Source organism: Apodemus sylvaticus, chromosome 1, assembly GCF_947179515.1.
Source record: "Apodemus sylvaticus chromosome 1, mApoSyl1.1, whole genome shotgun sequence".
Classification (NCBI taxonomy): Eukaryota; Metazoa; Chordata; class Mammalia; order Rodentia; family Muridae; genus Apodemus; species Apodemus sylvaticus.
In genome coordinates this window covers 128,047,905-128,071,090 of record NC_067472.1, presented here as the reverse complement: position 1 = coordinate 128,071,090, position 23,186 = coordinate 128,047,905, and the positions used below count along the sequence as shown (strand labels likewise).

Here is a 23,186-nt window from a genome sequence, read left to right as displayed (position 1 = left end):
ATAGGACTACAAATCCCATAATGCCTTGGAAGAATACGTCTTGGCCGTTCACTGGCTCCCGTACACTCGGACCGCCAGACGCACCGGGCAAACGCAGACAGCCAGGGGCCAAGATGGCTTCTGCTGGCGCCAAAGTGGGTGTGGTTCCAGGGAAAGCCACGCCCCCAGAACGCTACTGCAATAGGAGCCGCCTTCGTGTCCATAGCGACGGCGGCGGCGGCGGCCGTCGGCTTGCTTAAGAAGGCGCCGCCGCCGCCAGGATCTCGGAGCTAGGAGTTAACCCCGAGGGGGAGCGGGCTCCCCCTCGCGACGGCGGGGACAGACAGTCCTTTGGAACGACGAGACGGTCCCCGACGTTCAGCAACGCCCAGGAAGAGCCGCAGCGAACGAGCGGCGGCCATGAGCGACCAGCTGAGTCCAGCCCCGGGCCGCTAGGGGCAGCTCCAGCAGCCCCTGAGCTCTCCTCAAAACCTCGGGTGGGCAGTGTCTGCCGTGGGTTTCCTTTCCTCTGTTGTAACCCAGAGAGTCTTAGCTATCAGAGGCTTGACCGCAACGCGTTCACGTAGGGAAACTGAGTTCTGGCTCAGGGAAATCGCCGGCCGATAACCTTTGATTTACAGCTGTATTTTAAAGCAAAGACTTCTCCAGTTCTGTCAGCCACCTCTCTTCACCTTCAGGAAACAAAACAGCCGAGGTGGTAGTTCCTGCCAATTCTATTCTGCATGCACTGCAGTGTGTTGTATGATCCAGGGTGATCCTGGATGATGGGTTCTTTTAGTTAAGACTTTACATCTTATCAGCACCCCATGCTACCCACTGCCCTCTACTGGGAAACAACCTGTTGTTCTACAGTAGGGTTGGTCTGAAGGGGCAACATTTCCTTCCAGCACCATAAAGGGGCTCTGGGTGAAATCCTGCAGGACTTCCTGGGCCTGAAAAAAGGTCTGATAAATATTTATTCCTATCCCTTTCCCCTTAGAATCTGAGAGGATGGAGCCCAATACCTTTAAGACCAGTGAATCTGAGGAAGATGATATTGAGGAAGAAGAATCTGAGGAAGAATGTGTTAGAGAAGAATCTACCACCCCTAACTCTACCCAGCAGGCACTTGGAAAGGCTGACTATAAAGAATTTGAGAATGGGGTTTCCTTATCTGTTGTAGCCAAGAAAATTCCAAAGAAAATATTAAATGCAACAGACACAGATGATTTGGAAGTTGGGAGGAGAAAAAGAAAGCGGAAACGAAGGTACCTTGGTCCTCGATCCCTCACAGGTGTGACCGCTTGGCCTCACACCACCATTTGGTAGGGGAGCACTGTGGGATCTAAGCTTTCCACATTAGCCTTTGGGAGAAGAGAGGAGAGGAGAGCCAGATGGTGGTGCCTGCCCATAATCCCATCACTAGGGAAGCCGAAACAAAAGAATTACTGTGTGTTCTAGACCAGCGTGGACTACACAGCGTGAGACACCCCAACCCCCAACCCCATCAAAAAACAAATAACCATGGGCTGATGAGATGGCTCAGCTGGAGAAGAGGGCTTGTTGCCCAAGAATGAGGGCCTTGAGTTTGAACCCTTAGTGCTCACATTAACAAAACCAAATAAAAGAAAAGAGATGGTTGTGGTGGCCAGCACTTTTGATCCCATCACTCAGGAGGCAGAGGCAAGCAGTTCTTGAGTTCAAGACCAGCCTGGTCTGTAGAGCAAATTCCAGGACGGCTAGGACTACACAGAAATCCTCTCTATAGGAAATCTAAAAAAGACCGGAACAATATTAACCTTTGCTGCAACAGAAAAAAATCAGAGCATTTAGCTCTCCCAAGCTTGGAATTTTAGCATGTTGGTTTGGTATATAAATGCTTTTAGAGAAAATGAGTTTGTATTATAAGTCTGTTAGATATTTCTTCACCTGGGTTCCTGGGAGCTTGGCACCTCTGCTTCCCTCCCACTCTGCCTGTTCCTCTGCCTGATTTCTTTCTTTCTTTCTTTCTTTCTTTCTTTCTTTCTTTTTTTCTCTTTCCTTTCTTTCTTTCTTTCTTTTTTTTTTTCTTGGTTTTTTGGATTTTTGGGTTTGGTTTTTTCGAGACAAGGTTTCTCTGTATAGCCCTGGCTGTCCTGGAACTCTGTAGACCATGCTGGCCTCAAACTCAGAAATCTGCCTGCCTCTGCCTCCCAGAGTGCCGCCGGCCTCTGCCTGATTTCTGTTCCTCCTCCATTTCAGACCCCTGGCCATCAACCTGACCAACTGCAAGTATGAGAGTGGTAAGCACCGGGCTCAGTACTTACAGTTCGTGTGCAAGAGCGACTTGTTGTTCTTCCTGGGACAGTCACAGCCATTCTCCCAGCTGCTGGCTCCTGCCTAGGTGACCTTCTACCTACACCGAGGTCCCTGGGTGACCCCAGGCTTCGCTGCTGACAGCTGACATGTGGCTGTTGGCAGATAGTCTCAGTGGTAGGGAGGGGATCTCCACAGTCAGCTGGCCAGAAAAGAAAAACAAACAACAAATCCCCCAAAACTAATTAAAAACACAATCCAGGCATTTGGGAGGCAGAGGCAAGCAGATTTCTGAGTTTCAGGACATCCTGGCCTAGATAGTGAATGGCTCATATAATATAAGCCAAGGTTACTTAGTGAAACTCAGATAATTTAAAAAGGTGAATGCCAGGTGGTGGAGTCGCATGCCTTTACTCCCAGCACTTGGGAAGCAGATGGAGGATCTTTGAGTTCAAGGTTACCCTGGTCTACATGGTAACAGGTCTTATGCCTGTAACCCCGGCCTTTGGGAAATGGAATCAAAAGGAGAAGCAGTTCAAGGTTATCCTTGGTTACATAGGCATCCTGGATTACATGTAAAAACAGTAAACAAACATACAAACAAACTGAATGTCCTTCACATAAGGAAAAATTAAAACTGCTTTTTGGGGCTGGGGAGATAGTTCATTGTGTAAATGCACTTGCCAGCAAGGTGACCAGCACTGCTTCAGTCCTGGGGACCCACACGGTCCAAGGAGACTCCTGCAAATTGTCTTCTGACCTCCACATGCATGACCTGGCAAATATGAAATCTCACTGGGAAGGGACTTTGCCCATCATACAAAAGCCCCAACTTTGATCTGCAACCCCTCACCAACCCCTCAAAAACAAAAACCACATTTTCCCTTTGACATTCAGCAGACTTTAACAGTTACAAGGAATATCCCCAGCTAGGTCAGGGTTTGCATCTTTCCCCTCTTCTCCACACTGACATCTGTACAAAGGGCCACTCAGAGTCTTAGGTGCCCGAGGACTCTGGGCCTAGGACCAGTTGTACATCCACACAGTGTTGACCCAGAGCAGCAGAGCGAGCGTCTGCCTCCTCTTTTCTCTGCTAGCCTCATGAACTTGGAATTGCAAACTGGTACCTAAGATGCTGAAGTAAAGCCGGGTGGTGGTGGCACACGCCTTTAATTCCAGCACTTGGGAGGCAGAGGGAGGCAGATTTCTGAGTTCAAGGCCAGTCTGGTATACAGAGTGAGTTCCAGGACAGCCAGGACTACACAGAGAAACCCTGTCTTGGGGGGGGGGTGCGGCGGGGGAAAGATGCTGAAGGAAGAACCACATGCCTTTACAATCTGCTCTCGTCAGGTCTGTTCCTTCTTCCAGCTAGAGTTCCTGGGCTCATGGCTGGTGCCAGGCTGGCAGCATTGACCCCCCTGTCTCTACAGTGCGCCGGGCAGCCCAAATGTGTGGCCTGAAGGAAGTAGGGGAGGATGAAGAGTGGACTGTGTACTGGACAGACTGTTCTGTCTCATTGGAACGAGTCATGGACATGAAAAGGTTTCAGGTATGAAAGTCCTGGCCCACTCCCACCCCGGCACTGGAGACTGCTTCTTTCCATTGCTGTGTCTTAAACAAACAGGGAGGCCACCCCTCCCCCCAGGTCTTCTGCTCCAATAAAAATATTCTCCTCTTGGCTCTTTGGAGCGTCTGTTATCGAAAGTGTTTGGTGGGCACACTGCTGTCACATTATCTTTTCTCACTGGTGCCATCTGACCAGCCTGCCAGGCTCATGGAGAGCAGGTGTGCCCACCTTGGGGCGAGGCCTGGAAGGCTGCTTCAGAGCTAAGAGCGAAAGGCTAGGGATGTAGCTCAGTGTTCAGTCGTCCGATGCTTGCCTAGTATATACAAGGCAATTCCTCGAATCTAAGATATGGGGGTTGGGGAACTACTGATTAGGTTGGCTGGATGGTTTAGTATCTAAGCAGCTTAGTATCACAGTTACCTGGAAAGTGTGGAACAGCGGGGTTGGCGAGAGATCGTGTGGAAGAGTTGAGTGTGCACACCAGTGACCCCAGCATTTGAGAGGTGGAAGCAAGGGAGGAGGTCAAGGCCATCCTACATAAGATCCAGTTTCAAAAGAAAAAAAAAAGGTGGGGGAGGGGAGACTCAACTTCCTGACAGAGAAGAGAGCAGGAGAGCGAGCCAGCCAGCAATCCCATGCGCGGTGCTAGGCATGGTATGTATGGTGGTACAAAACAGTAATCCAGCAGGCAGAAGGCTCAGTGAAGAGGGTGAGAGTTTTGAAGCTATGTGTCTTGGGCTATATCAAGACTCTGACTCATCGACAACAAAAGACAAGAGCATGTCTTGGTGAAGTCATGTGCGGCTTGCTGATGAGAATACAGTCGTAAGGAATGGGTTGGTAGGCGCTGTCATCGTGGAGACGTCGTGTGTGTGCTAAACAAATGGCTGCCGTGACACCAGGTCCTCAAGTTTTCTAGGACTACCCTCAGGTATGCAGCCTGTCCTTACCTGAAATGTCAGGCCTCACAGGACTAAGAAGGGGCTGTGGGCTGCTTTGGGGAAATCCAGGATGGGAGTCCAGACACTGTAACTTGTCCTAACCTAGTCTTCAGGGAGGGAGCTGGGAGGGAGCAAAGGCTGTGAATGAATGCTGGAGACGCTTCAGAGAAGGAGTGCGCAGGGAGCAGATGCCAGGGAGGGTCGCTAGTGAACAACAACTAACAGCTTTTGTTGAGGGATTCTGACGCATTGGTCAAACACTGTTGGGTAACTTTCTATTGCTTCTTCATCAGATTCTTAAGATCCCCGAGCAGCAGATAGCTGTGTGTTAAAAAGAGGACAGGAAGGCTCCGAACACACAGTTCACACAGCTAGTGACTGAGGAAGCCAGCTGAATGCCCGCAGCTGTCTCCTGCTGCCTCCTTCCATCCTTGCAGGGTAGAACAGTAAAGGACTGTCGGCCGGCTTCCTGTGTGTGTGGTCTCTGGGTGCTGTGGTGCACACTCCCACAGTCTCCTTAGTTCTCTTTACTCTTTTGTGTCTTCAAGGAGATGTGTTTCTTATTATTTCTTTGTGCTATCAAGTATCATTAGTCCTCTTTTAAAAGTGTGTGTGTGTGTGTGAGTGTGTGTGTTTCTGTGTGGGATGTATGTGTGAGAGTGTGTGTTGTATGTGTATGAGCAAGTATGTGTGTGTGAGTGTATTGTGGTGTGTGTATTTATTATTGGGGCGGGGGGTACAGTGCCTGCTAGTCAAGCGCTCCCACCACTGAGCCTTATCTCCAGACAGCATAGTTATTCTGGTGGACTGACAGGTGTGAGGTAGCTGAAGGGCACACGGTCTTGGCACTGGACACTTTTCCAACTGTCCCTCCTTTCTCAGCGTTGGGGGGAGGTCATGGATGGATTTCCCACCTGCCTTATGGAAGCTACCTGCTTCATACTTGCTGACTAGATACAGCACCACTGTCTACGCTGGCATCTTCCTTTCCTTCCCAGACCCTTGCCATGGCTTCCTGGGATGCCCAGGTCCTAGGATCTGCCACTCGCTACAGCAGAGGCTGAATAACCAACTGACTATGTTTCAGAAAATCAACCATTTCCCTGGCATGACAGAAATCTGCCGCAAAGATCTGCTGGCCCGGAACCTCAACCGCATGCAGAAGCTCTACCCTACTGAGTACAACATCTTCCCACGCACCTGGTGCCTCCCTGCAGAGTGAGTGAGCTCAGATCTGTGGACAGGATGAGGAGTCACTCTCTGTGGTCTTAATGACCCAGATGTGTTTCGGAGGGTTGGACTGGTCCAAGACAGATTCAGCTGGCTGGGAGTGGTGGCTCAGACTTTTAATCCCAGTACTTGGGAGGCAGAGGCAGATGGATTTCTGTAAATATGAGACCAGTCTGGACTACAGAGCAAGTACAGGATAGCCAGGTTTACAAAGAGAGACGGTCTCAAAAAAAGAAAGTTTCAGCTGCCCAAAGTAAAGTGGGTCTAAAGCTACGTGCTCCAGGAAGGACCTGGAGGTAGAGAACCAGAAGATGGCCATGGGGATCCCAGGACAGGCAGGATGCACAGAAACCCTTTGACCAGCCTCTCTCTGCATGTAGCTATGGGGACTTCCAGGCCTACGGTCGTCAGCGGAAAACCCGCACTTATATCTGCAAGCCAGATAGCGGCTGTCAGGGGCGTGGCATCTTTATCACCAGAACCCCCAAGGAAATCAAGCCAGGAGAGCATATGATCTGCCAGCAGTACATCACCAAGGTGAAGGCCACCTCGGAACCCCCCGGCCTCTCCCCACACTGGGATGCCGTATCCCGAATACGCCAGGGCCAGAGTTCAATTATAGGCTCCTGCCCCCTCTGCTGTCTTCATCATCTTACACACAGACTATAGCCATCGTTCAGAGCTAGCCAGCCTGGGTTTGACTCAAATCTTTCCCATTTCCTGGACATATGATCTCGGGCAGTTATCTGGCTCTGTTTCCTCACTGTTAAATGAAAGTAGTAACATGATTATTATTATGATTACTGTGAGGATTCAATGTGTTATGTATTAGAAGCACCTATAGTAACTGTATATTGGATGTAATAAGTACTTCGTAAGTTCATTAGTATTCCCTCTGGGTTTGCATGCTCTTAGCCCTTCCTCATTGATGGCTTCAAGTTTGACATGCGAATCTATGTTCTGATCACTTCCTGTGACCCTCTCCGGATCTTCATGTATGAGGAAGGCCTGGCCCGTTTTGCCACTATGCCATATGTGGAACCTAGCCATAACAACCTGGTGAGGAGGGTGCACCTTCCCTTCCACTGTCGTGAGTGCCTTGGTTCTAGACACAAACCTGGCAGAAAAGTTTGTCATTGTCAGCTAAGACCAAGGAAGGGAGCCAGGGAGAGTCACAGCACTGGAGGAGGGACGGGGTGCCTGGTGGTGACAGGAAAGGTTCTGAATGGAGAAACCCAGTACAGCCTCTTTGCCAGGATCACACAGAACAGTCTCTGGTGAAGAGGGCCAGGAGTTGAGCAATCTTGGGGCAGAACAGTGGGTAATAAGCCACTCAAGGGCTGGAGAAGCGACACCAAGAGGCAGTATGAGCCAGTCTAGGGCTGTTCACTTCACAGGAGGAGGTCTGCATGCACCTGACCAACTATGCCATCAACAAACACAATGAGAACTTTGTTCGAGATGATGCTGTGGGCAGTAAGAGGTACCCCCTATTCTGTTTTCCCTTGCTTCCTCTGCCCTTAATCCCACAGCCTCAGGAGCCCAAGAAACCCATTTGACACTCTTGGGAAGCTGATTTCCCAGGAATCCCTGCTTTTGAAGACACCAGTCCTGTGTCTGAACTCTAAGTGCAGACTCAGTAACCATGACCCTGATAACTAATCCCAGCACCCAGCTGCTAGCAGCACTTGGAATCCCCAGGGTCCTGGCAGTGGGGTTAAGTCAGGGAGCCTCGTGCCTGCAGCCAGGCCCTGCTGGCATGGAGACTGCCTTCCTCTGAGCACTGGGCCTCACAGGAAGCTGTCGACACTCAATGCCTGGCTGCGAGAGCACAGCCATGATCCCCGAGAGCTGTGGGGGGACATCGAGGACATCATCATCAAAACCATCATCTCAGCCCACTCTGTGCTTCGCCACAACTACCGAACCTGTTTCCCCCAATATCTGTGTGGAGGTACATGTGCCTGCTTCGAGATCCTGGGGTTTGACATCCTACTGGACCACAAGCTCAAGCCCTGGCTTCTAGAGGTAAGATTTCTCTCCTGGACTCGACAAGGCCAAAGTCAGACGCTTCGCCTTGGAAGCAGTATACTTAAATAGTAGAACAGGGAGGTTGGGGGAAGTAGAAGTCTCAGGGTAGGGAAGAACCAGGAGAAAACATGAGACTTGTATCACTTCTCGAGACAAACATTCCTTGTCTTTGACCTGTGCAACAGCAGTTTAGACTGGCCATGGTGGCACACGCCTGTAATCTTAGTACTTGAGAAGGGGAGGAAAGAGGATCGTGAATTTGAGGCTAGCCTAGATTTTATAAAATTCCAGCCCAAAAACCCAAGAAAAGCAAGCAAGGAGGCAAACATAGCAATCTATCTTTAGGATTCTCCAGTGCTCCCTGAGTAAGTCTTGCCGCCACGGACCCTGTATCCATAGTCAAATTCCCTGGTTTTCTCTCACTAGCCTGCCCCCAGTTAGACCTGCAGGAGCCCACCACCAGCTCGGGTGGTCTCAGAAAGGGGCAATAAGGACTCCTCTCGGCAGGTAAACCATTCCCCAAGCTTCACCACAGACTCCCGCCTGGATCGAGAGGTGAAAGACGCACTTCTCTGTGATGCTATGAACCTTGTCAACCTCCGGGGCTGTGACAAAAAGAAGGTGATTGAAGAAGAGAAACGTCGAGTCAAGGAGCGGCTTTTCCCGTGCCACCAACAACCACGAGAAGCCAGGTGTGCCTGGTATCTGATAAATGTTTGCTTATTTAAGACAGGTCTCTAGCTGGCCTGGAACTACATATTGTAGACCAGGTTGGTCTCAAAATCAGAGATCTACCTGCCTCTGCCTCTGCCTCATGGCTACAGGGATTAAAAGTGTGCATCACTGTGCCCGGTTTATTTATTTTTAAGCTGATATAGTAGATGTTTATTTTATGTATGTCTGTGTGTCAGTGTGTCTGGGTGTTTCTGCACATGTGACATGCCAGACCTGTGCTTAGAGGACAATGTGTGTTTCTCCCCTTCCACCAATGTTGGGTCCTAGGAACTGAACTCAGGTCCATAGGCTTAGCAGGAAGTGCTATCACCCACGGAGCCTTGCAGGTTCTGGTAGGTGTTTGGTTATGCAGCTTGACTTACTACTTTCCTGAGAAGGAGAAGGCATTGGTTAGCTTTTAAACACTTTAATTTTCTTAATTTATTTTATGTATGTGAATACACTAATACTAGCTGTCTTCAGACACACCAGAAGAGGGAGCTGCATCTCCTTACAGATGGTTGTGAGCTTCCATGTTGGGAATTGAACTCAGGACCTCTGGAAGAACAGTCAGTGCTCTTAACTGATGAGCCATCGCTCCAGGCCCCTAACTCCCCTCTTTTGGCATAGATAATATACTGCGTATCATAGAGACATTTAAGAAACACATCGCGTAGTCTTCATGCCCGTTGCCAGTGAGTCAGTTTTCAGCTGATCCTTCCTCATTACTACTGTTATGCTTACAGTTGCACAAGCATTTAAAAATCTAAATGTGTTTATACAAAAATGTATTCTTTTGGGGTTTTTTGTTTGTTTGAGGTTTTTTTTTTTTTTTTCCATTTTTTTGGATTTGGTTTTTTGAGACAGGGTTTCTCTGTGTAGCCCTGGCTGTCCTGGAACTCACTCTGTAGACCAGGCTGGCCTCGAACTCAGAAATCCGCCTGCCTCTGCCTCCCAAGTGCTGGAATTACAGGCATGTGCCACCCCTCCCCCACCACCCCCACCCTGGCTCAAAAATATATTCTCCTGGGGCTGGAGAGATGGCTCAGCGGTTAAGAACAGTGGCTGTTCTTCCAGAGGTACTGAGTTCAATATCCCGCACCCCCCTGGTGGCTCACAGTCATCTATAGAATGGGATCTGATGCCCTCTTCTGGCACACAGGTGTACATGCAGCAGACATAACATTAAATAAAATAAATTAAAAATATTTTCTCCCTGTCTACCCAAGACTGTTAAATAAATCACACCCTGTAGTGTTTCTTGAAAGGGATATAAGGAACTTTATGTAGTGCAATTAGATGTTCTGTTTTTATTGTTTGACACAGGTTCTTGCTGTATATAGTTCAGGGTAGAATTCCTCTGTAGTCTAGGCAGGCCTTGAACTAATGATGTCCCATAACTCCCAGCTGTTTTTTTCCTTACAGTAATATTTTTTACTTATTCTTCAGAACTTCATCAATGCATACAATGTATTTTGATCATATTCACTTCCCCAACTCCAACTCTTCACTCCTCCCAGATCTACCCTCCCAACTTCCTTTTTAACAAGATGTACTCATTTATTTTCCTGATAGGCGTGCCCTATCTGCATGTACACATGAGTGGTGTAGGACTGTGATCCCACCAGCACTTAGGAGGTAAAATCAGGAGGATCCGAGAGCAAGAAATTGTCTCAGGCAAATGGGCGATCATTAAAATATGAGTTTTTCTTTATACAGTCAAGGAATGGCCTGTGTGTCTCACACACAGTAAGCATGTGCTCTACCGCTGTGCTACACTCTGACCCTGATTTTTATTTTCAGGCTGGCCTTGGTCTCACTATGGAACTGAGGCTGGATTTGGACTCTAGTTCCTTTTGCCTCTGCCTCCCTAGTGTTAGGATCATAAGCCTGCAGCACATCTAGCTGAATTTTCTTTTTCATTTTCTGTAGTGTATGGGTGTTTCAATTTGGAACCCCAAAGACTGTGATAATTAGAGTGTTTGCTTAGGGATAGATCACTCTGTTCTTGGGAAGAGAATCAAATTCTGGAAACCACACCTACACGGTGGGGCTGGCCGTGAGCTTGGGTGCTTCCCTCCATAGGCAGGGGCCAGGGAGCCCAGGCAGCCGGCAGGAGGTTCTGAAACTGAAAGCCTTAGCTGGTATTCATTCTTTTCCCTCCTGAACTTCCCTCACAGCCTTCCTCTGACTTCCCTGAGCTTGGTCTCCGTAGGCGAGAACAGATTGAGTTATCCCAGGCTGCAATGCATGACCAGGAGCGCTACGAAGACTCCCACCTAGGGGGATACCGGCGGATCTACCCGGGGCCTGACTCAGAGAAATATGCACCCTTCTTCAAACACAATGGCTCCCTCTTCCAGGAGACTGCTGCCTCCAAGGCCAGAGAGGAGTGTGCCAGGTACCTTGGCTATACTTCCGCTGTAGCGTGGGTTAGGGGCAAATCCTGACGTCAAACTGCTCCCTAGCTGGGGACAGGAGGCCATCCACTTGAGAAAAGAGCAACAATTCTAACAGGTTCTTTCTGCATGCATGCCATCACTGCATGCCATCACTGCATGTGTGAATGCAATACATGTGTGCACACATGTGCATGTGGAGGCCAGAGGACAGCCTTGGGCATTGTTCTGTAGCTGTTCATCTTGTGTGTTTTTAAATAGGTAAAGATTACATTTACTTACTTGCGTGTGTCTAGATACCACATGCACACGTGGACATTGAAAGATCTTTCAGGAGTCAGTTCTCTCCTTCTACCATGTGAGTTCCAGCAAATGAACTCAGGCAGTCAGGTTTGGTGGTACCTTTACCAGATGAGCCATCTTGCCAGTCCCACTTTGTTGTTACTTTTTATGTATTTATTTTTAAAGTTTTGTGTTTTGAAAATTGGGTCTCAATATAGCTTTGGCTAGCCTGGAACTTGCTGTATAGATGAGGCTCGCTCTGAATACAGAAATCTGCTTGCCTGTGTTTCCCAAATACTGGGACTAAAAGTGCCCCCATGGATGCCTACTTGATTTTATTATTTTTTCCTGGCCTGAAGCTCACCAACAAGGCTAAGGCTAGCTGACCACTGAGAAGCCAGGGACTTGCCTATTTTTGTCTTCCCAGTGTTGAGATACAAGCATGGGCTACCATGCCCGACCTTTTGTACTTGGGTTCTGGGGCTCGTACCCGGGCCCTCACACTTTCAGGGGAGGGATGTCAGTGCCTGAGCTATTCTTTCCTTCACTGTGTTTCCTATACTCTATAACCAATTCCATCCAGCAAAGCATCCTGAGTTCCTTTCATTAGTCTATTCTGTTTCGTTAGCCTCACCCTACCCCCACCCCCACCCCCACCCCCATTCTCCCCTCGCCATCTCTCCTGTGTCTGAAACCGCTGTGTCTCTTCAGGCAGCAACTGGAAGAGATTCGCCTAAAGCAGGAACAGCAGGAGAACCCAGGCAGCAGGAAGCGCAAGGAAAACAAGGAGCAGAACCAAGGAGAGTCAGCTGGGGAGAAGAGCCGGTCTCGAGCCACCTCGCGGGTCCTGGCCACCAGCCTGGCTTACAGGAACCGGAACCGAGAGAAAGAGGTGTCAGGGGCTGTGGCTCTTACGTTCTCACAGGAAACTAAATGGGAACTACTAGGGAAGGGAACCCTTGCTGTCCCCTCTCTCCTTGCTTGAGAGAAGTGAGCCTCTAACTAGTAAACTGGATCTGACCTTTCGGAACAGCAGGTGAGAGAATGGACAGCTAAGGGGATCCTACAGCGGGGCCCGGGGAGGGAAGAACAGGTAGAGTGGGCCAGGGCTCCTGCAGCCATCCCTGCTGCTGGTGCGAGGCTCATCTTGGACATCCTGTATCTCTCCCCGTACCGTGTAGCTGCTGCCAGTTCAACTGGACACTACGCAGCCGCAGGACATTGTGGAAGAGGAGGAGCTTGAGCGCATGAAGCTCCTGCTACAGAGAGAGAACCTCATCCGAAGCCTGGGCATTGTAGAGCAGCTCACTCGCTTGCTGTACCCCAGCCACCGGAGCCACAGAAAGCTTCATGAGTATCGGGTGAGGGTCCCTGCGAAGTCTCTCACAAAGCAAGGGAACAAGGGCTGTGATGCCAACACGTGGTGGTGGTTACACCAAAGGAGGTTTATGTGATGGTATCTGTCACTGGAGCCCGGGAGAAGGGTCTGTTGGTTCCATGATGTCTGTTCCCAGGCTCCCTTGGGTTTGGTATTGCAATCCAGCCAAGTGCAGCTCCCAGCTTTCTCAATTGCAAGAGACCTGTTGTCTCTATTCCTGTTTCACAGTAACCCACAACTCATGACTGACAAATAACAAGGCCACCACCATGCTCAGTGGCTTCTGTGTACTCACCCTAGTATTGCCAATGCCCTGGCTCTAATGGGAGCTAAGTAAACAGTCTTGGGCCAACAAAACAGCTGCCGTTTTCACTATTCCCTGGCTAGTAGTAAACCTCTTGGGCCCTCTGTTTTTGATGAATCCCAAAAGAATAACTAGTTAAACAATGGCTATGGCCTAGGAGACATTGTTTTATTTTTTTTAGTTACATATTTCTTCCAACACTCTATCCAGACTCACAAGAAATATGGTAAGGGGCTGCTCTTCTCCTCTAGCCTAGATTTCACCAGGACGGGCTGAGCAGTCAAGAACTGCAACCTGTGAATTTGGTCCCATTGGTGTTCCTGAGAGGGGCTGCCTCAGAGCAGATCCCTCCTCATTTCCTGCAACCACTCCGGCCCCACGAATTGATCCCCAGGATCTTAGGGCCACTGTCGAGCATGAATCCCGCAATTGCACAGCATTCCCGGTACCATCTTCAGCCCAAGAACTTCAACTGGATAGGAGATTCAGCAGCCACTGGTCCCTGTTCATTGTCAATGAAGAAATCTGGGAGGCACTATTTTTCCAGCTCTAGAGTCAGGCTCACTAGCCGTAAGTATACAAAACTAGCCTTGGTCACTTTTGACTGGTGTAACATTCCCAGTAGCAAATGTTACAGCTAGGATGCTCCTAAGATACAAAGCGGTATTCCTGGTAGTATAGGAATGGGGGAAGGCAGTGGACCCGGTTCTTTACTTGCTTCTATCTAGTGACCCTACTGATAGAGGTAACAGACAGCCCTAACCCTCTACAAAGGCTAACAGGGAAATGGTCATGTAGACAGACTAATTAAAATACAGTGTAGTAGAGATGCTGGAGGGGAGCATGGGATGCTATTCTTCTGTGTAACTGGACCACAGATGGGAAAGAGGTGAGAACATCTCTTCTGTGAGTACTACAACTTAGTGGGGATCCATGTTTCTACTGCAGAAGGCCAAGCCAGCAGAAGGCTAGAAGCCATAAACAGAGCCCTGTCAGGATCAGTGCCACCCACTTTAACCCCAAAGCAGGGCTATCTTCTGCAGCCCGAAAGACAGGAAAATGGCTCATGGACTGAATGCTGCACCTTGCCCTCCATGGTAAACTCTGAACACAGAGGAACCAAGGGGGATCTCACCCTATGCCCTGCCTCTGCACCAGTACTGCAGCATTCCAGCCCACTCCTCAACATCATTCACCACAGGTAAAAGAAGGAAAGCCCAGCACTCAACCTAAAGAGTAAATGGTCTTCAATCTTTGCTAATTGAAAGACTGCCAACAAGTTCCAGATGGCAAAGCTCTGGCCAGGACCTTTGTTTGCAAAAGGCAAAAAACAAAACAAAAACAAAAAACAAAAACAAAAACACGGAGACACCAAGAATTCTTCAACATTCTAAGATTCCTTGGGGATCGGTAAAGACTAAAAGATGAAGAGCTAAGGCCAGCTTGTACGCATCTCTGCTCATCAAGCCTTAGGCTAAGTTTATCCCTAAGCAATGGGTCTGAACCCTGGGTGTGGCTTGGGGCTGGAGGTCACTGGGCAACAAGGAATTCCTTTCCCAGAGGAGTCGAAAGCCCAAGGTACGGTGTAGTCGCCATCGGAAGATTGCTGAGGGTTCGCCCTTCCTGCCACAGTGGCAGAATCGGGCAGGCCTGGGTAGCCTGTGCCAGAGGGGCGGCTCTGGGCAACTGAACCCGTCTTTTTATTAAAGTTTATGTCGTTTTCCAGGCGCGTGCTGTACCTCCTTTCAATCCTCCGTCTGAGGCAAAATCTTCTCATAGTTACAGTAGGGAGGCCCAGCCCAGCCTGTTGACTAAGACCTGTAATCCCAGTTACTTAGGAAGTTAAGGCATGATGATGATGAATTCAAGGCTAGGACAACGCAGACCGTCTCATTTTTTTTCCTTTTTAATGGCTAGGGTGACAGCTCAGTGGCAGTAGCTTGCCTAGCATATACAAGGCCCTAGCTTGGCTTCCCTGCACCGTAAAACCAAAATAAGCAGAAAAGGGTGGACAACTGCACAACACAAGAGCGCTCCCACCCACCCAGGAAACTAAAGGGTCATGATACCGCCTAACTTCCGGTTCTTCCTTTCTGCTTCCGGGTCCATCCTCCCGCTTCCGGTGCTTTCCGGTAGCGAACTGTACATCCCCCGCTTCGTTTCCGCAATGGCGCTTTCTCTGAGCCTCCGCTTGGGCGGTCGTGTCCGCGCCGCTGTCACTCGCTGTGGGTTCGCGTCCCAGGGCGTGGCGGGCCCGGGTTCTGTCAGCCGCGAGCCGGACCCCGATTCCGACTGGGAGCCGGAGGAGCGGGAGCTCCGGGAGGTGGAGAGGTACCTGCTGCTTGGCGGGCCCTCGGCCTGAAGTTAGGCTTCGCGCTCCAGCGCTCCTTGCGGTGCCCCCTAGCTCCGGGCGTCCTGCAGCCGCGTCCGCTTAGGCTCTAGTTTCTTCTCATGCGTTGTCTAGGGCGCAGGGCAAGTGGTCAGCTCCCTTGAGACCCTAGTCCCGTTGTTTAGTGACGATTTCATCACCCGTTAGAGAGTTCGGCATGCTCACGTTCAGGTGGTGTAGGTGTTAGATTTCTGGGGCGGTGTGTACACAGAGTGCTTTAACCTGGCGACTTGGCCGAGCTGCTCTTGCGGTCAGACAAGAGGGCTGGGCACTCCAAGATTTAGTCTGAGACTTTTTTTTTTTTTTTAAAAACACCCGCCTTGCTTCCATACATGGCTTTTGCCATTGGTTCTTTCTCCCAGCGCTTTGAAACGACAGAAAAAAGCAATGCGATTCCAGAAAATTCGAAGGCAAATGGAGGCTCCAGGTGCTCCACCCAGAACACTGACATGGGAAGCCATGGAGCAGATCCGGTAAGACATTGTTTACAAGATGGGGTTTACCTTTTGGGGATTTTAATATTATTGCCCTTTAAGTAGAAAACGTCATAATAAGGAACTTCCTAAATCTGTTTGTGATGATGGGATCACAAACCCATCACAATACCCAGCCCGGATTTAGTGTGTTACATTATGGACAGTTGGTTGGTGGTTATTTTTTGCAACAGTTTTGATATTTATAGAGTGCAAACACCTAATATCTGAATAAAACGTGATATTCCCAACCTGAGATCCTGAAATGAACTTTTCAGGATCCAGGTGGTTATGTGCTTTGTTTTTGGAAGAGAACTGTAACTTAGAAGTTTTGGAAGGAACTTTTCTTCTTTTGAGGCAACCTCATATAGCCCAGCTGGCCTCCAGTACACTGTAGCCAAGGAAAGCTGGACTCCTGTCTTCCTGCCTCTGCCATCTGAGCTCTGGAATTGAGATTAAAAGTATGTGCCAACTCGTCTGGATTTTTATTTTCTTTATTTTTTGACAAGGTCCACTCTGTGGACCAGGTTAGCCTGGAATTCTTGGCAGTCTCCTGCCTCTGCCTCCCAAGTGCTGGGATTACATTGTATATGAGCCACTACTGCTACTTGAAAGAGGTCTTAAAAGAATTTTCTTCTAAGGGGGCTGGAGAGATGGCTCAGTGGTTAAGAGCACTAACTGCTTTCCCAGGGGTCCTGAGTTCAATTCCCAGCAACCACATGGTGGCTCACAACCATCCTTAAAGAGATCTGATGCCCTCTTCTGGTGTGTCTGAAGACAGCTACAGTGTACTCATAAGTAAAATGAATAAATATTTTTAAAAAATATTTTCTTTAAGTATTAAGATTTTTTTCCTCCTCTTTTAGGAGCTAGGGGAGATATAGCTCTGTTGGTAACTTGACTGGCAAGTATGGGGATCTTAATTGGGGTCCTCGTCACCCATGGAAAAAGCCTGATGTGGCGGCATACTTTTTTTTTTTTTTTAAAAGATTTATTTATTATATGTAAGTACACTGTAGCTGTCTTCAGACACACCAGAAGAGGGCATCAGATCTCTTTAAGGATGGTTGTGAGCCACCATGTGGGTGCTGGGATTTGAACTCATAACCTTTGGAAGGGCAGTCGGTGCTCTTATCCACTGAGCCATCTCTCCAGACCCGGCAGTATACTCTTGTAATTGTAATCCCAGCAGTGGTGAAATGGGAAGCCGACACAAGGCATACCCCTGGAGCTGGCAGGTGGGTTAGTCTAGCCTCCATGGCGAAGTTGTAGGCCAATGAGAGACCCTGTCTCAAAAGGGATAGAGGGGGTCAGAAGACCAAATTAGAGATTGTCCTCTGACCTCCATGCACCCTTTACACCTGAACACACACATACCGTTTTAATACTTATTCAAGCTTAGTTGGGCCTACATACACTGAAACCCCACCATTGAGGAATGGGACAGGCAGGTGGGTCTGTATGAAAGCTCTGGTGGCCCACATAGTGAGTTTCCTGGCGCCAGGGCTATCCAGCGAGACTTGTCACTGTATAGAGAGACAGGCTCACATATCCCAGGTTGGTCTCAAATGTGCTATTTAGCTAAGCATGACTTACTTTCTGATTTTCTTGCCTCCACGACTCGAGTGCTAGGATGACAGGCGTGCATCCCCACATCTGGTGTATCTAGCCCTCAGGATTGAATTCGGGTCTTTAGCGCATGCTAAGCAAATCCCTACCAACTGAACATCTTAAAAATCCCCCCTTTCTGTTTTTCTAAGGCTGCTTGTCTTTTCATGTCTGTTTTGCTTTGCCCTTGTAGACAGCCTCTACTATGTAACTCAGGCCGGTTTGAAGCTCACACTCCTCCTGCCTTGCTCTCCGATCCTGGGGTTACAGTTGGGTGCTAATACAGTTGGTGTGCATAGTGAGAATTATTTGCTCTACCTATTTTTAATAGGTTTTGTATATCTTTCTAGATTTCCTTACAACAAGTATAGGTATTAGTTTTTCACTTCGTTTTTTTTTGTTGTTTTGTTTTGTTTTATTGGTTTTTTGTTTTGTTTTGTTTTGGATTTGGCTTTTTCTCCCCCCCCCCCCCCCCCAAGACAGGGTTTCTCTGTATAGCCCTGGCTGTCCTGGAACTCACTCTGTAGACCAGGCTGGCCTCGAACTCAGAAATCCACCTGCCTCTGCCTCCCAGAGTGCTGGGATTACAGGCGTGCACCACTACTGCCCGGCTAGTTTTTCACTTCTTAAATCACAAGCAGCATTCTGTAATTTCTTTTCCTATTTTCACTCACTGTGTACTTTTTGCCTTTTTTGTTTCCGTAGTGAGCTCCTGGGCTGGGGTGGCGCTCTGAGCTTTTACCTAGTGTGCATGAGGCCCTGGCTCAGTTCTGAGAACCAACTCCTTCCCTTCCCTTCCTGACCTGGAAAAAAATGTTCCACTTAATTCTGTTTTGTTTGTTTTTTTGAGACATGGTTTCTCTGTGTGGCCTGGCTGTCATGGAACTCACTCTGTAGACCAGGCTGGCCTCGAACTCATAGAGATCTGCTTGCCTCTGCCTCCCAAGTGCTGGGGTTAAAGTGGACACACTGATTTTTTTCCCTTAACTAATTCTTTTACAGATGCTCAGTGAGCCATAGTTTATTTCACCTGTCTTCTATGACAGGTATTTGAATTCTTTCCATTCTTTCCCTTACAAAATGTTCTCCAAGCTGGGGAGGAAAGTTGGCGGTGGCTTGGTGATGCATGCTTTTAATCCCAATACTCGGGAGGCAGGCAAATGAGTTCCAGGCTAGCCTGCTCTACAGAACAAATTCAAAGACCACCAGGGCTACATATGCCTGTAAGTTGAACTGCTTCCTGATGCAAACTTATAAATTTCCCATCCTCCTTGCTCTACAAACAATAGCTCTGTCTTCTCCCAGCTTTCTCCTCATCCTTTAGATCATCTCTATTCGGCCCTCCTCAGGCAGTTCCTGGGTCAGACTGCAAGTGTTTTAGTATTGCCTGCCCCTGGTCTCCATTCTGGTGCACTAACTTGTATCTTTTGCTGTAGCACTAACTTATTTTGTGGTGTATCTACCACCCACCTGTATAATACTGTAAGTGAAGGTCAGGTATACAGTATCAAGACCTAGCATTGCAATCATCAGACAGCAGTTGGTGGCTGTTGGTTGACATGAACTGACCTAATTAACAGTGGCCAGGTATCGCTGTGTGTACACAGGTACAGAATTAGTTGGCACAGTCTAAGGACTGCATTTGAGGTTTCCAAGCTCTTTTTTCTTGTTTGTCACCACTAGCATTATCAATTTAACTTTTCTCATAGGATGCTTATTTGCGATTTGAAAAACTGTTGTTTTTCCTCCCATAGGTATTTACATAAGGAATTTGCAGAGTCCTGGTCAGTTCACAGGTTGGCAGAAGGCTTTGATGTCAGCACTGATGTTATCCGAAGGGTTTTAAAGAGTAAGTTTGTACCCACTTTAGAGCAGAAATTGAGGCAGGATCAAAAGGTCTTGAAAAAAGCTGGAATTACCCGAGCAGCTCTGCAGCTCCCCGTTTCTGAAGATACCTTGAAGCCGCTCAGTGTGGGCCGTTCTATGTCTGGCCCTCTGCTGGGGCCAGGGGATGAAGTCTCCTCTAAAAGTCAGAATCACAGCACAGCATTGAGAGTGGTAAAGTCAAACATCCACAGCACAGACGCACAGAAGAAACAGGAAGGAAGGAATAGGAGAATCCAAGTCTTGGAAGAAAGCGTGGTGCCTACCACCACAGCCATGGGCCATCGGATAGAGCTTCAGAAACACACAGCCAGTGATTCTGAGGCCGCTAGAAGAACTGACAGTGATGCACGGCCAAGTGCTGAGAAGCTGGAAGAGTTGAAGGCTGGGGAGCCAGGTGACCAAAACTTCAGCAGCAAAGTAGTGCAGAGGGGGCGTGAGTTCTTCGACAGTAATGGAAACTTCCTCTACAGAATTTGAGCTTGGGCCTGGCTTTTGGAGATGCCTTGACACAGCTGGACAAGTAGACTTGAAGCTGCCAGCATTTATGCACACCATTGGCCACTGTGGAGTAAGAATTGATGAGGCTATGATGTGGGGGGAGGAGCTGCTTAGGTAGGGTCAGACTTCCTAGAGTAAGCCTCAGGGATCCCCCTGTGGAGCTAAGTTCTCGCTCATCCTTGTTGCTTCGTGGTCTCGCTGTTGAGAAAAAGAATTCTATGTATCCTATCATGGGTTTCTGTGATATTGTGTTGGGAGGAAACTGAAAGCTTGCCTCCTGACCTCATTTCCTTTCTAATCACTGAACACTATTCTTGACCTGTCAATCAGTTGCTTTCCTTATGAGCGAAATAAAGTACAATGGAGCAGTTCGTTGCTTGGTGCTCTTGGCAGCAGAATTTATTTGGAGAGGGATGGAATAAAAAGGTGGAAAGGAAAAGTATTCTTTGTCATTAAACTAAAATTTGGTACATGGCGCCAGAAGAGTCCTATCCAACAAAAGGCTTCTGTGCGTGGCTCTCCTCTCAGTGATAAATTATTTTTAACCTTTTAAAATTAGATTTTGTGTGTGTACCACGGTGCACACTGCTGATGTCATAAGGCAACTTGTAGCAATCCATTTTCTCTTTCTGCCATGTGCGCCTTGGAGATAGAACTCAGGTTGGCAGCAGGGACCTGTACCTGCTGAGGCATGCCACCAACTCCATGGCGTCCAAAACTTGAACTCTGAGTTGCTGGGGTTCTGAAAATGATTTGGGAGTGGGAACAAACAAAGCAGCTTTTAAACAAAGCTACTAAACATTAAGTTCAAACTTTAATGGTTAAAGGCTTTGAGTTCCTAACATAGTCTTGCAAACTACGTGCTAAAGTTAAACTCTATTTGATGTCCCAACTGATGCCAGGTTTCCCCTAAAGGTGCTGAGTATATGGGAAGCCAGCCCCTGGTTAATGCACAGCCCCCAGGGTGGCTGGTACGTGGCAGTTCTGGGGCCTGAACCTAAACCTCCACTGAAATTCTAGCAGTGTGGCATGATGTGGCCTAATTCCTGATTGTTTTACGAGTTTGACTAAAAATGTTATAGTAGAAAGCGAAAACAGGACTGCAACAAGAATCCAGTAACAGTTTTTACCTATGTCTTACTTGAACACCTTGCCAGCTAAAATTGGTACTATGAAATTATGTTGGCATTCAGAGCGTGGACATCCCAACTTTGACATTACCATTTTTGAGTCTAGCTTTATGAAACGCTGATAACAGTAATTCTAATATTGATTGGCTTCTTTTGTTTTTGAAATAACAGTTGAAACAGCAGTCCTTTTTCTCAGCCTTGGAAGTACTAAGATTGCTTCCACTGTTATTTCCCTAGAGACTTCCACAGTCACCCCGTCCACAGCAGCTCCCTTCAGGGTCTGGGACCCTATGCTTATAAAGACCCATGGAGGGAAGAGACCTGTACATTTATCACTGCTCCCACTACCAGCTCCCCCTAGAGACTGAAGAAGTTCCTGACAATCGGAACTGCTGTGGTGGGAAGCACTACCTTTTAGGCTTGCCAACTTACTTACTCCTCCAGACCTCAGCCAAGGCACATAAACTTCAGACTGACCTTTTCTATCATCTATGTGCATCTCATGCATGTCTGGTGCCATAGATTCTTGGAACTGGAGTTACAGACAGTTGTGAACTGCCATGTGGGTTCTGGTATTGGGAATTGAACTTCGGTCCTCTACAAGAGCAGCCAGTGCTCTTAAGCTCTGAGCCATCTCTCCAGCCCTTCCTCTCCCTTTAGTATCTACTTCATGGGTTCTTGTTTTGAGGCCATCTAGTTTCATGACATGAACGTCAATCACACTGAATGAGGTAGAACTAACTGCACTTGGGAGCACTGGAGGAAGACACAGGTAACGAGGTTTCACTTGAGCTGGAAATAAAGCAGCTACCGAGGACTGCATACCTCAGCAACTTGGGTTGGCGGACCACAACCCAAAGGACATAGGCATACTTTGCTGCTCTATGGAAGGAACATGAGGGTGAAGGCATCTTAGGCCACCTCTATCCCTCAGTGCGGCAGGCACCAATTGGATTAAGATGGTGCGAGGTCAGGCGGAGGTCAACAAAGCATGAAGCACTATGGGCTCAGGCCTTTTAAAACGAAATTTTAGTTATTTATTGTAATGGTGCTGGAGAGTGAACCACCTGGTCTGTTTTGTAAGTGACTTATCCCATTGGTTTGTTTTCTAAACAGGATTCATATCCAGTAATACTACATTTTCTTGATATGTTCCTTTTAACCCTTTGTGGTAACAAATTCAAGAGAGTAGGAAGAAAGAAGCAAGTGTTATTTTTGCTATTCTGCAGAAAAGGGTGCCAGCATAGGGTAAAGGCAAAAATAGCTCATATGCTGCCTTGGTGCCAAATGGTATTTTTAAACTGACGAGAAAGTCCTGCCTCTATCCCCATAGACTGGGATTCACTGTCTAGCATAACCCCCTTCGCCTAGTCCCCATCCTATTGGCTTAAGAGGCAAGATCTTGTAATATAAGTAGTTTGAGGCTTGAGACTGTTCACCCTTTTTAGCTAATTATTTTGAGATGGGGCCTCTGTAGCACCAGCTGTACTGCAGCTATGTAGACTAGGGTAGTCTTGAAGTCACAGAGATCTTGCCTCTGTCTACCCAGTGCTGGGTCTGGCTGTAGCCGTTTCTGGTTACATTGTGGGTCCTTTCTTTTCACCCTTCTCCACCCCCCTCCCCCAAACACTAGATAAGAGAGGAAAAAGGATAGGGAGGAAAAGAAAGAGATTCCTGAATAAAATCAACTTTATCATTAGACTACTTCCTGATGATTAGGGGTGACGAGTTCCTTAGGGCAAGTTTGAGCTTTGCTGTCAGGAGATCTGATCTCTTTGCTCATGACTAAACTAACTGCACCCAACAACCCACCATACCTCCTGGGGCCCTAGCCTTTATACACCCTCTGAAAAGTCCCCAGAATTCCAAATGTCACACAATCACAGAAACTATCTGCAGCTGGCAAAATCTGCCCCTGCCAGATCCCATGGCAAATCATAGTTCATGTGGGCTATCTGAAGCAGCCCATATATATATATATTTGTTTTGTTTTGTTTTGAGACAGGGTTTCTCTGTATAGCCCTAGCTGGCTATCCTGGAACTCACTCTGTAGACCAGGCTGGCCTCGAACTCTGACAACT

The 23,186-nt window shown here is 48.1% G+C and overlaps 2 protein-coding genes and 1 long non-coding RNA gene across 3 annotated transcripts in view; 2 read left to right on the top strand and 1 right to left on the bottom strand.

Annotated features, from left to right (window-relative positions):
• Window positions 1–23,186, bottom strand: part of LOC127667225 (uncharacterized) — a 400,922-nt gene that overhangs the window by 369,445 nt on the left and 8,291 nt on the right. The window lies entirely within an intron of this gene.
• Ttll13 (tubulin tyrosine ligase like 13) lies at window positions 226–14,840 on the top strand. The gene is made up of 15 exons (XM_052160146.1): window positions 226–476; window positions 980–1,247; window positions 2,221–2,261; window positions 3,705–3,823; window positions 5,870–6,000; window positions 6,393–6,549; window positions 6,928–7,071; window positions 7,410–7,495; window positions 7,809–8,040; window positions 8,551–8,735; window positions 10,973–11,158; window positions 12,150–12,330; window positions 12,620–12,799; window positions 13,372–13,690; window positions 14,069–14,840. The coding sequence occupies exons 2-15, from the start codon at window positions 991–993 to the stop codon at window positions 14,323–14,325; spliced, it is 2,475 nt and encodes an 824-aa protein (XP_052016106.1). The 5' UTR covers window positions 226–476; window positions 980–990; the 3' UTR covers window positions 14,326–14,840.
• Ngrn (neugrin, neurite outgrowth associated) lies at window positions 15,235–20,346 on the top strand. Its single transcript, XM_052160137.1, has 3 exons — window positions 15,235–15,451; window positions 15,872–15,982; window positions 19,345–20,346. The coding sequence occupies exons 1-3, from the start codon at window positions 15,288–15,290 to the stop codon at window positions 19,952–19,954; spliced, it is 885 nt and encodes a 294-aa protein (XP_052016097.1). The 5' UTR covers window positions 15,235–15,287; the 3' UTR covers window positions 19,955–20,346.